We start from the raw sequence: 12,467 nt of genomic DNA on the forward strand, positions 1-12,467 counted from the left end.
CAGCAGCAGAACAGGCAGCGGTGGCTCGGCCGGACGGGATGGCGGGTCCGCTTGGCTGAGGTGAAGCGCAGCCTGTCAACATCTTTTTTTGATGTTTTTTTTTTTTCTTCTTTCAGCAATTCTACTTCCACCCCCGGTGTATACGGGAAAGGCTGTCAGACTCCCAGAATCGCAAAGGTTAACTCTTTGCCCGGGAAGCAAGTCAATTCAAGCTCTCCCATGTGCCACGACCTGCTTCCTTTTACTACACCAGTCTTTACTGCATGTGAAAAACACAAATCCTGATCACAGCCAGGACAGCCACTGTTATCAGAGCCACACAGAGATAACACGGCCCAAGGATAACACAGAGCACATACACAGCTAAACACAGTCACAGTCCAGCACAACACAGCTAAAACACAACAAATCGCAATAAAGAGACAATAAAGCACAAAGATAACCCTGTACAAAGATAACACAGTCAGACAACACCACCCAGAAAAAGCACGACAAGATAACACAGTACCCTGGTTAACACGACGCAGACAGCGTTAACACAGATTAACTGGCACTACATAGATAACGCCACAATAAAATAAATAGAAAACCGGAGCCAGACACTGCCGCAATACAAAAAAACAGCGTGCATATCCGCGCTCGCATAAGCAGGCTCTCACACACACACACACACACACACCGCGCTTGAATCTATTATTCCGCAGAGCGGCGATAAGGCGGAGGAGAAATTGTCTGCTGAGCGCAACCTGAGAGCAATGTGCTGTACGAGCACCGCGCAGCCGAGCGTGACGCGGGCATCAGCGCTAACAGCTCCTTCCGCGAGCCCGCGCGCGGCCAGGGTCGGCCCGGCGAAGGAGAGAGGGGCGGCGGGAGCCCGCGCGCAGCCAGGGTCGGCCCGGCGAAGGAGAGAGGGGCGGCGGGAGCCCGCGCGCGGCCAGGGCCGGCCCGGCGAAGGAGAGAGGGGCGGCGGGAGCCCGCGCGCTCGGAGCGTCAGCGCCGGCAGGGAGGTAAAGGAGCAGCAAACCCTGAGACAGGGAGGGGAAGACTGGAGGAGAGAGCTGGAGCCACACAGCTGCGTGTCAGCGCGTCTGCTTTCCCTCACGGGGGGAGACACCAGCCGGGGGGGGGGGGGCGGGAGGCCGGAGTCCACTTCCTGTAGCGAGCCGCACCACTAATTTCACGCTGCCAAAAGCCGCTTATTTAAGTCTGGGGCGGGGGGGGGGGGGGGGTTTCAATTCAAGCCCTCGGGCCCCCAACGCACAAATGTAAAAACACACTGGCGTGACGGTCGGGCGAAAGCAGCGCATCCGGCGAGCGCGTCTCGATTAATTCTGCCTTCCTCTCTGTGCATATCTCTGCATGCATTACACTTAGTCCTCTAATGCTGGGTGTGTAGAGCCCTCTCACCTCCCTCCCTCCTCTCTCATTTCCCCTCCGTTCCGATAATCTTCCTAGGTGTATTCAGCGCCTGGCGTGCGACCCTCTGCCTTCGACAGGCGGCACCTTTTGCCACGCTGCCAAATATGAGGTCGCGGCGCCTGCGATTATCCCCGAAACCAAACGGCAAATTGACCCCCTTTAATAGGGGTGAAAGCTGTGGGCCGACAGCAACAGTCCATCGCCTGGGTGGACGAAAAAAAGCCCTCCCCCATTCTCCTTCCAACCCCCCCACCCCTCCGTCCCCTTTTTATAACTATTGCTCCCAGTGCCAATTTGTAGCATAACACTGGAAATATTTACCCCTCCATTTCACTTCTGGGGATCGTCATGCTAATTACTAGTTTTCACCTAGGAATGCTCAACAGAGTTGCGCTTGGTCAACTGTTCCCCACAAAGGTTTTCAAGGATTTCCCCTAAAATCCAAAAGTATGGGGCACAGATAGGGGGAAGATAACCGAGTGTTTCATGAAAGAATGCCGAATAAAAGACAGGGAGGGCCGGCATATCTAAGGCCTGCACACTGACGTACTATTTGGGTCATTCTAATGCTGGGAAGGAACATTTTTAGCAGTGTAGCAGTGTATAAATACCTCCTCTCCTCCCTGCGGTTGGTCTGGAGAAGACGCGGCCTCTTTTTTTGCCCCCCCCCCCCCCCCCCCCCCGCACTCTCCTGGGGGCCTGCAGCCCAGGGTGAAGATGACACAGCACGCAGTTGGGGACACTCCGACAGCGTCACCTACACTTACAATTTCAGCCCTACAGGAGCCTTCTGACAGGTAAAACCTCTTCCCCCTCTCCCTTTTTGGCTGGACCGCAACAGCGGGGCCAGCCCTACGAACGCGAATGTCTGTGACTGACTGAGTGACTGAGTGATGAAGTTACACCACTGGTCGGCCGAGTTATGAAGTTACACCATTGGTCGGCCGGATCACGTGTGTTAGGTCCAGCCATATCCTTGATTTCCTAGACCTGTTTTCTCTCTTTCCTCACTAATTAAAATTTAAATCAGCATTATTTGCATAACAAGAGAGCATGCGTTGCCAAAGCAGTAAATACATAGATTACATTAGCGTCAACCCTCTCTCTCTCTTTGTCTTTCTCTTTCTTTCACTCTCTATCCCCCCTCCCTCCGCAGCTCTGTTTCTGAACATTCTCTTGGCTATCTGAGCAGTGAACTTTTCCCTCTCCCTCTCCACTCTCTTATTTTATACTTCATCTCTCCATGAGAATAAATGCCCTGTTTAAACAGGAGACGCATGACGTGCTGTTGCACTGTTCCCTGGGATCTAAAATTACACTGTGTCAAAGACGGGTCAGAACCGAGAACCAGCTCCGCCCGCCCACGCTGCCAGTTAACAGCGCGTCAATGCCACCCGCACGTTTGCGTTCTCACACAGCTCCGGAGGAGGAAGAGGAGGAGTGGCCGAGCGAAGCCGCAAGCTCGGCACAGCAAACGAACCTCGCCATGCCATGCGCCAGGAAAACCACCATCTTGGAACACACTCGGGGTGATCCAGGGTCTTACTGCTGCACGTAAAGGATTTTAGCGTTGCTTTTTAAAATTCCCTGTTTGTAAACGTGCCTCTGTGATTAGTTTGACTGCTGAGAACCCTTCTCTGTACTAGCTGGGTTTCTCTCTCTCCCCCCCTCTCTCTCTCGCTCTCTCTCTCTCTCACACACACACACACACACACACAAACACTCACAGATGCACAGCCTTAAGCCTACGAAGTATTAATGTTTCAGCTAATCTCTGAATCTCTGACCCGCCACATAATCAACAAACTGACCGCCGTGTGTGTGTGTGTGTGTGTGTGTGTGTGTAAGCAAGGACTACTTACTTTCCCATGAGTGGACTGGTACAGAAGCATTCAACATCACCAGTACAGCAGGTGAAGTTTCATAAGAACCCAGGGCTAATACAACACTGGGGTATATGCTAATTAAATGTGATATCTTGCTGACAGAACTATCGGCAGAGATGAAACCTCGACTATACCTGAGAAATGCCTTCGGGGAAACTAATGAAAGCGGGAATACCTCCTATTTTGTTGAGAGAGAAAAAAAAAAACAGGCGTATGTACCACTGAAAAATTGAATTACTAAAGAGTTAAATACAGGTGCTTGCACAAGAATTGTGCTCAACCAACCAGAAGTGAAATCTCCGTTCATGCTTTTTGCCCAAGTCAGTTTCCCTCAAATTAACTGTTAAATTATCTTTTTTTTTTTTGTAAATGGATTGAAATCTAAAGGTCTGCTGCAGAATAACAAGCACATCTGAGGGCCAGGATGCAGTGGTGGACGACTTGAAAGCTTTCGCGTTTCCAATTACAGACGCACCAATTAGCTGGGAATGGGCGACATCATAATGGTCTTTTGTATGAAAAAAAAAAAAAAAGCGCTCAGCTCAGCATCACCACTGATTCTGCAACATCAGTGAAGGGGAATTAAATCTAATCTAATCTGATAGTACTAATAGGACACAATCTGTTAATATTTGTTTACAAGAACACTCCTTTCCACCATAATCACCTGAAATATAATTGATTTGGAATTTCTTTTCATGGATCAGAGTTTAAACAATTTTACAAAACAGATTTAGTTTTCTGGTCTGCCCATGCATTATTCTGATAATAAGCACTCAGTGTTGGCCACGGGCAGTTATGGAATCTGCCAGTCACGAATTACTTTCTCACAGGTTGCTAAAAATAACATAGTTTTGGTTTCTTCACTGAAGGACCGTCACATGTAAACTGTTCCAAAAAATGACCCCCCACTGTTCAGTGCACTGCAAGCTATCAGTTACAGCCAATATCCACAACATATTCCATTTTGACGATTATTTAACAAAAATAAATAAAAAATCACAGTAATAGTCGCATGCATGTCAAATTTAAATAAAGCCCGGAATTCCCACACTCAAAAAGAACCGGTCAGCCATTTCAATACAGAGCACATATTAGAATCACAGCAGCACAGAGTTTAGTGTGAGTCATAGCTTCTATGCTGGAAATTATTCAGTCAAATGACATATAGTAAGAGAGCGTGAGTGAGGTACAAGAGAGAGAAATTTGTGTTGTGTGTATTGGTGTATTGAGTTGGTGCTAGAAATACAATTCCTTTATAACCGAAATCATGCTTTTAAAAAAGGCGAAAAAAATAAGGAGGGCAAAAGGCGGGTGAGTGGGGGGGGGGGGGGGGGGTTCACTGAATAATGAATGCTGTTCCATGCAGTCAGCTGACATTTTTTACAGGAGTGCATTATTTTATTTTATGGAGCTCTCAGGCCTAGTAGGGATGGGAGTGGGGGGGGGGGGCATAAATCGGTCTAGGAGAACTGCTTTGTCACAGCAGGCCTGTCCCTGTTCTGTGACCAGGGGAAGAGGGAACCAGGCCGCTCCTCTTCTCTCTGCCTTTTTCGCCCTGTCTTACTTTCATCCACTGTCCGTACATCCTTCACTTTTTTCTTAATGGAACACAAAGGGATGCCATGCGTTGTTCTCAGGCCTATAAATAGGCCAAAGACTAGCGCCCAAAAAAGTTCACCCCCACTCAAACAGGACCACGGTGAACCTTGGAAAGACTAGATGGTTTAATTGGCAGGTTGTGGGTTGGTAATGAAGATCTTTAATCTCCCTGTAGATGGCTGATATTCGATCCGGTCAAACAACAGCTTTTTCATTACACCGCACAACACCCCCCCCCTTCCCCCCATGTCTGCCTCATTGTCTGAGAAACATTTTTCGTTTTTTTTTTTGGCAGGGAACCCTTTCTAACATTATCAGTGGTATCTGCTGACAGCCTACAAGGGAAAATTGATGTGCCATATTTTTTGGAATGACAGAAATGAGTGAGTTGGGAAATTACCTCCTAACCAGAGATTCATTTAGCGTCATGGCGTCGCAAGAACTCATGTTTCGCTCATTTTAAAATGCACTCTACCCCCAATTCATCTTCCATTCCCAACCACCACGAATAAAGCACCTGTCACTTGTCTATGACAAAACAACCTCTTACTAGAAAAGACAGAAGAGAGCATTACTCAGAACAGGTTTGGATCCAACAACAGAACCCCTGCTTTTTATTTTCATGAAGGCTACTTCCACTACCTATTATGATTGACTGATTGATTGACTTAATCAATGGATTTCACTTATTTGCTATATCCTGGGGGATACAGCTTAACCTTTTCATCCATTCATCAGGAAGAGTCCAGGGGCAGGTTGGATTAGGGACTGCTGGTCAGTAGGTGAAGTAGCAGCTGGGTGGAATTTTCACTCAAACCGGGCCCTCTGGGCGAGGTACTACCAACCTAAACGCTGCCGGCGACAAGCGGCCATTTCACGCCCTTCCCGGTTTCCTGCCGTAATACGGCTGAGAGGGTCTTGGGCTTCTGATAACAAGCCATGAGCAAGGAACAGGTGAGGAAGAGTGCTAACATTTCATCCGATAACTGTCCTGAGGCTGTGCTCGATTGCTTTTCCTGACTAAACAGCCTACCAGTTTAAATAAGGATCACATGTCAGGAGCTGATTCCTTCTCAGGTAATTGTGTCTAATGTTCTAACAGTACAATACCCTTGTGCACTCATCAATTCATTGTAGTCTTCACAGAAAGGATTGGGTTACATTTAATAATTCAGATATTAACAAAGCGATCAGTCTAAATTAAAACTTGTTGCTTTTTTGTAATAGATGGGTTAATTACAGAATTGTTTCACATGAAGCACATAAAGATAATGCCCACATTAACAGAAATCAAATAAGAAAAGAATCAGATGCAATTGGCTAATAATCAAAATAAGGGTCGGGTTCATTACCACATAATGGCTGCCTCATTGTTCTGTTCTAGCCACTACTACCACAATTTATACAATGGGATATTTGGATTTAGATATTTACTTTGAATTGCTAGTTAATTACCCTCTAAAAGGCGTATTTTATTGTACTGTGGTATTTTAATATAAATGTATTTTTTCGCATTGTTATTATCATCTTTATGCATCTGTATCTTTCTGCTTATAAATGATATTTAATGTGATATATGCACGTGGGTGTGCGTGCGTGCATGTGCACGTGCATGCTTGCGCATGTGCACTGTGTGCGTGTATGTTGTGTTCGTGTGTGCACATTAGTGTTGGTGTGTGTGTGTGTGTGTGTGTGTGTGTGTGGGCACATGCATGCATTCTTGCCTCTCAGCTACTTTAACTGCGAGATTTTCAACCTTGGCCACGGATTTAAAACATTCATTTACGCGGCTCTTCTCCTGCTAATCTGAGTTCGCTCCCTCTGAATGGCACTTAACATCTGAACGCCGCTCTTTGTCTCTCGTCTGAATGAGCGGGGCCGAGTACGCAGCCGATGATCCTCACCGAGAGGGAACCCTACCAGGTTCGGTTTCCGTCACGGTCCGTTACCGGTGTGGCCGTACTGCTGGTGAGGATGTGCAGCCATCGCCAGGCTTCCATATCCATGACAACCCCTGCACACTGCGTACCTCCTTCTCCACGTCATTGAGACTGCGGTGCACATGGTAACGAGATGGAGAATTCCACAGTGGCCACTGAGAGTCAGTGTTCAGTAAAGCTGTGTTGGTCATGCCTCCCAACTGACCAACATAATGCACGCCGTGGCTTTCCACCTGACACAGAGATAATTGAGGGGTCTCACAGAACCACCAATCACTAAACTCTAGAAAAACCAAATTGATGAGACAAAATACTCCTCACAGAACTAAGCACAAAATGTGAAGAAAACTAACAAATTCAAACTTGTGAATTAAATGAGATGAATGACCTCTATTATCAGGACTGAACACAGAGGACCTGTCTGGGGTAAAATACCCCTCCCCCCATGTCCGGGTCCTTCCCTCTCAGTAGTGGTGGGACATGAGACATGTTTCTAAGAGTCATTAACAAGCGTCAGGACGAGAAAGCCTTTAGTCATCACACATCCTCTCTATTTTCAAAGGCTTTAACTAAATTTGACACAGCTGTGTCTTTTAAGTTTAAATTGAAAGCACATTGGCTTGTAGCTGCTTAGGCCAGGGTGCAGAGGAACAGATGGGAGAGGGGGGTCCCCAGTTCCGTCCAGAAAAGAACAGGCCTGAGGAAAGAACTATTGGAGACGGGCATGATGTCATTCCATTACCCGGCAGCACCCTCTCCGCGAGGCACATATTACTTAAGAGGGCCACCCCTGACCTGCGCACGGATCGCGCAACGCAAACACAAACATGACACAGCAATCCGGCCCTTCCCCTCTCAGACGTCTCTCCACTGAGCCGGATTCAGCAGGGTCCTCGTTCGCCGGGATGATAGTATTCTAACTGCACTGTGATCAAAACAAGTGGGGAGATGAGTCACTTAACAGCACTGTCGGCACGGCTAGAGTGCACACTTTCCCTTCGCCGGCGAGAGATTCAGGAGTGCAGCGCTTTCCTTATTTTCCGCCTCTTTAACATGATTTCTTTTTCAGCACAATGGCGTACTGTACGTCGCTTAAATAGGATGATGTAACAGCCCTTCACTAGAAGGTTATTGTGCTATGTAATGATGTCTAGTATACGGGTCTTCAGGAAAATTAGAGTTTAGCGAGTTTGAGAATGTTTTAGGAACATCCCGCAAACACAAAAACACAAACACGCACCACGTGCCCACACACACACACACTGGCACGTGGCCACACTTCTATGCGCTCTCTCATTATCTGGCTCATAGTGCAAGGATATGGATCCGATGGCTGGGTGTGTGCCAGCCAGCTCTTTGGCAGCTCCCACTGCCACATGGACTGCCCACAAGGTTCATCCTCCAGGGCTGCGATGCCTTCTAGTCCCACGGGGCATGGCCAAGGTTGGAAGGGTGGCCTATAGAGTTCTGGAATGTACCACTTTCTTCCCATCCTTCATAAAGAAGGAAGACCAAACTTTTTTTATCCACAGCTCCACACGAGAGGTGTCTGTGCTGCACTGTACTACCAGAATCAATGCAAATGGCAACGTTCAGTTTAACATTAAAGCTGCTTAATATGTCTCTGAAGACATCACTGCCAATTCAGCAGATAAAAATATTATTCTTACACAGGCATTTGATGGTTCATACTTCAAAAAAGGCATCGTAAAATTAGCCTCGCACTGCTGATGGATGTGTCTACAAGAGTGCAGTGGTGCGGAACTCGTATCTCCTCTCACGCTGATCTCAAACCCTGATAGCCAAAGAATAAATGAACAATAAACACTCTGCAGCTATGGCGATTATATTTCCTTTTTTTTTTTCCAGAGAATGCTGGTGTTTTCCGTAAAAACAGCAACATGAACTGTGCATATTAAAAATATAAGTTGGGAGGTGAAATGCTTCCTGGGTAAAAAGTAGTCCCCCATAATCTTTCCTCTGTAGACACACATATAGATCACTCTACACATAACGGTATCTAAAGTTAGCACCCAAAAATTATTTAATGGAGTTACGTCCCATGAGGATGTGTGTCCACCCCAGTCACCTGACAGCGTATGTTCCAATCAAATCTTTTCCCCATTTTTGCTGCAGGAAACAAAAAAAATCAACCTTGAGTTTTTCATTGGCTCTGCGCTGTTTCCCTCCAGCCCCCGGTGAGCACCAGCGGGCTGACCGTGCGGTCATGTGACGCAGCTCTCCCCTTCACAGCCCACAGCCCTGAGAATGGGCCTCGGATCGCTCGCTTCCTGAGGGTTAAAAGCTTTCACCTGTACCCTTCTTCATATTGCACACTGTTCTGCAGGTGTTGGGAGGGAGCTCAATCATTTTTTTGAGAAAAATATCGAATTTTGGGGAATTTTCTGTCTCACAGAAGCACATACAATTCCGCTGAGGCCCATGGGAGCGGTGTTTTGAGTTCACTTCAGAGGCGATGCTTCGGCGAAAGTTTCCCTGGGTCTTTTTCTAAATGGACCAGCTGCGCAGCATTAGACTTCCATTCTGCATTTAGAGGACCTGAAGAGCTAAGCGGCCAGGCACAGTCTAACCTGCTCAGCCAAGTCGGCCAATGAGATCTCAGAGTTTCTCTCGACCTATGCCTGGATTGGCCACAGGGACCACTGTTCTCTCCGTTTAAACCCCTTAACCCACACAAACAGCGTTCTCCCTCTCTATTGATCTAGCCTGGGATGCTCAGTGGACTGGCTGTATGCACAGGACTCGGCCACGATTAGTAGGCCTAAGCCTTTCAGAAAAGCGTATTATGACAGAAGGAGGCTGGCTGAGGGACTGTGTGTTCCTGCTTTGCCAGAGCGCAGTGAGACTCTCTGTTTTATCAGTACGGCTTGCTGCTCCATCTGTGTGACAGACAGAGGGAAACGATCAGGAGGGAGTAGAGGGTGGTATGGGGCTTGGAGTGAGTGGGGGGGGAGGGGGCAGTTGGAGTGTTCTACACAGTTCTGACAGACATGCTTTATCTTGCCTGTCTGGATTAATGTCCACAGCTCTAACATCTACAGACAACAGCAACTTGACACACATCCCTACTGGCAGACACAGAGGCACACACACACACACACACACAAACACACACACACACGGTCTAGGTTAACGGGAAAAAGTGAGCTTCTCCAGAAAACAACAAATTTATGCTAAATTTCAAGTGTCCATTTAAAACATCTGAAGATTCAAATCCAGATCAACCTTTCATGTCCAGCAGATGGGTGTTGCTACCCACAGCAGCCAATGACATTCCTGGCTTTTAAGGAAGCATTTCATTTGGCCTTAGAAGGCACCATTCTTCATAAATATTTCTTACCATGCCTTCATTTTTTCACAATGCACCCCCCAATTCCTAGAGACACTGGCACCAGCAAGATGCACCATGTATATTTCAAAGGAGGGATAATGCAGCAAAAAAAAGCATATAAATTTGTTCCTAATGGTGTTTATTCATCACTTTGAGGCAAATTTCCTATCACTTCAACACAAATGAAATTTCCATTAGCTTAAATTACTCCGTAATGATGCAGATTTGCAGTCATTTGCAGTCATGTGATACTTCGGTAGGAATAAGGTATCTACGTTCCTCCAGGCTTCATGCCCCCCCCAACCCCCCCATCCTCCCATCCGCATCCCCCCGTCACCTCCCCAACAAAAAAAAAAAAGCTTTCAGTTCTCAAACAAATCAAGCGATACAGAATGAACCCCGTGTTACTTACCAGATTGGAGTTTGTGGCGTTGGAGTCGTCCTCAGGGAAGGGGATATAGACAGCTAAGGCCACGCAGTTAGCAAAAATAGTCATCAAAATGATTATTTCAAAGGGTCTGGAGGAGCTGGAGTCAAGGAAGCACAGATGGAGCACGTCCAGGCAAAATCAGTAAAAACATCACACTTGGAACTGCGAAACGAAACAGCTGGCTTACTCGAAGGGTTGGGGCGGGAGGCCGTGGGACGCCTCCTAATACGTCCGTGGGACGCACGGGACGGTCGCGTGGCCCACAGGAAACAGGAAAGAGGAGACGGGGAGGTGATCCAAGACAGCGTTTTTTGGGGCTGGCACTCGAAGGGGCCTGGCCTCGTCATCTTGACCCCTTAATTCTCTTCCCGTCACACCCCCCCATGCCCTCCCCTACACAACTTTTCTTTTTTCCACCGAGGAGAACAGCGTCTCTCTTCGCTGAGTAAAAGGGAGAAAAAGCTGGCTTCTGTCAGCCCCCCTAGCCCCATCTCCACACGCAGAAAATTAGTCACCGCTGGACTGTTGCCAAGACCGATACTTTTATCTTTATTTCTTTCCGTCTTTCGGGTGGATTTGTCTGCCATGGCAGCTGGAAACTGTATTAGCTTGTGACTTTCAGCAGGTTCTACCAGACCTCGTGTCCTGGATGACTCAACACCAGCCAGCATTGCCACCCCTGTTGCTCTCAGAGCCCGCAAATATTTGTACTATTCTGCAGACAATCGCTGTGATACAATCTTCATAAGACTGAGCAACTAATGGCTTGTGTTGGTTAGGTTTCCAGCTTGTTGTGGTTTGCCGTTGATGAAAAAATCACATGAAGAATTATATTTCTGCAGTTACACAGGCAAAGCTATAAATCAGCAATGCGATTCTGTGACAACACAGAAAAAATAAAATGGAAAAAAGTCCTTGAGGGTGGCCTGCTGAGTGTGAGACCAGTAGCTGGATTTCGTGTAGTTTTTACACGTAACTGGGAAAATGGGGGGCAGAATGCTGTCTGATGGAGCACTGTGTATGGCATTCGAAGGGTTAAACTATGTGAAAATGTGCAAAAAATGACTGCATGCAAGGGCTGCTTGCATAGAAAGTAGTATTTAAAATCTGGTACTTTGCAGTGGCAGCGCAGTCATCATTTGTTCATTATGTCAATGACATCACACACAGGCACACCAGCTGAAGGCCTGCCATTTCTTCTTCCAGTGCATTACAAGGGGGGGAAATCTTTCAAAGAAATGGGACTGACCACTACTTACAGTAATGCACTTGGCACAATTCACAAGAGAGAAACAGATGCTCCGATTATTGTGCCGGTCCTAGAGCAGGCCCAGGCTGCAATATTTTGAGCGGTTTCAATGATGATGTCGGGTTTTTCCTGATCAGTGACAGAGCACTGAGGCTGAATCAAGCCAGGCAGGGCCATGGAGCACTCAAGCAGACCCATATGACCTGTTGAAATGGCTAGTTGGCATGGCAACGCTGACAGGAAGAAGAGAGGATCTGTGATGTCGGTCTTGTCTCTCTGGAGACTGAACTATGCTGTGGAGTTGGGGGAGGGGTAGCTCTCTGATTACAGATTGTCTGTGATATTTTAACGGAACAGCCAAATGAAACGGGGAAAATGTGTTCTGTTTGCCTCATTCAAAATATTTACATATTTATCGTGGCTTCAGAGATATTCAACAGGCAAAGCCTCACAGGTTAGCTTTTATATCAAGACTAATTTGTATTTTTCCTCATACTGTCTCTCCTTCTCTCTCTCTCTCCCTCCCTCTACTCCTTCCTAATTTAACATAATGATGTTGGAAATAATGTCACCACTTGACTGACACTGA

General features: G+C 47.1%; 1 protein-coding gene across 17 annotated transcripts in view; it reads right to left on the reverse strand.

Annotated features, from left to right (window-relative positions):
• The window catches only part of cacna1c (calcium channel, voltage-dependent, L type, alpha 1C subunit), a 224,077-nt gene that overhangs the window by 169,389 nt on the left and 42,221 nt on the right, over nucleotides 1-12,467 (reverse strand). For all 17 annotated transcript variants that reach the window (XM_035426451.1, XM_035426457.1, XM_035426450.1 and 14 more), the window contains exon 3: nucleotides 10,612-10,717. In XM_035426451.1, coding sequence (XP_035282342.1) covers nucleotides 10,612-10,717 — 106 coding nt within the window. The remainder of the gene's footprint in view (nucleotides 1-10,611; nucleotides 10,718-12,467) is intronic.

This window comes from Anguilla anguilla, chromosome 7 (genome assembly GCF_013347855.1).
Source record: "Anguilla anguilla isolate fAngAng1 chromosome 7, fAngAng1.pri, whole genome shotgun sequence".
Lineage (NCBI taxonomy): Eukaryota > Metazoa > Chordata > Actinopteri > Anguilliformes > Anguillidae > Anguilla > Anguilla anguilla.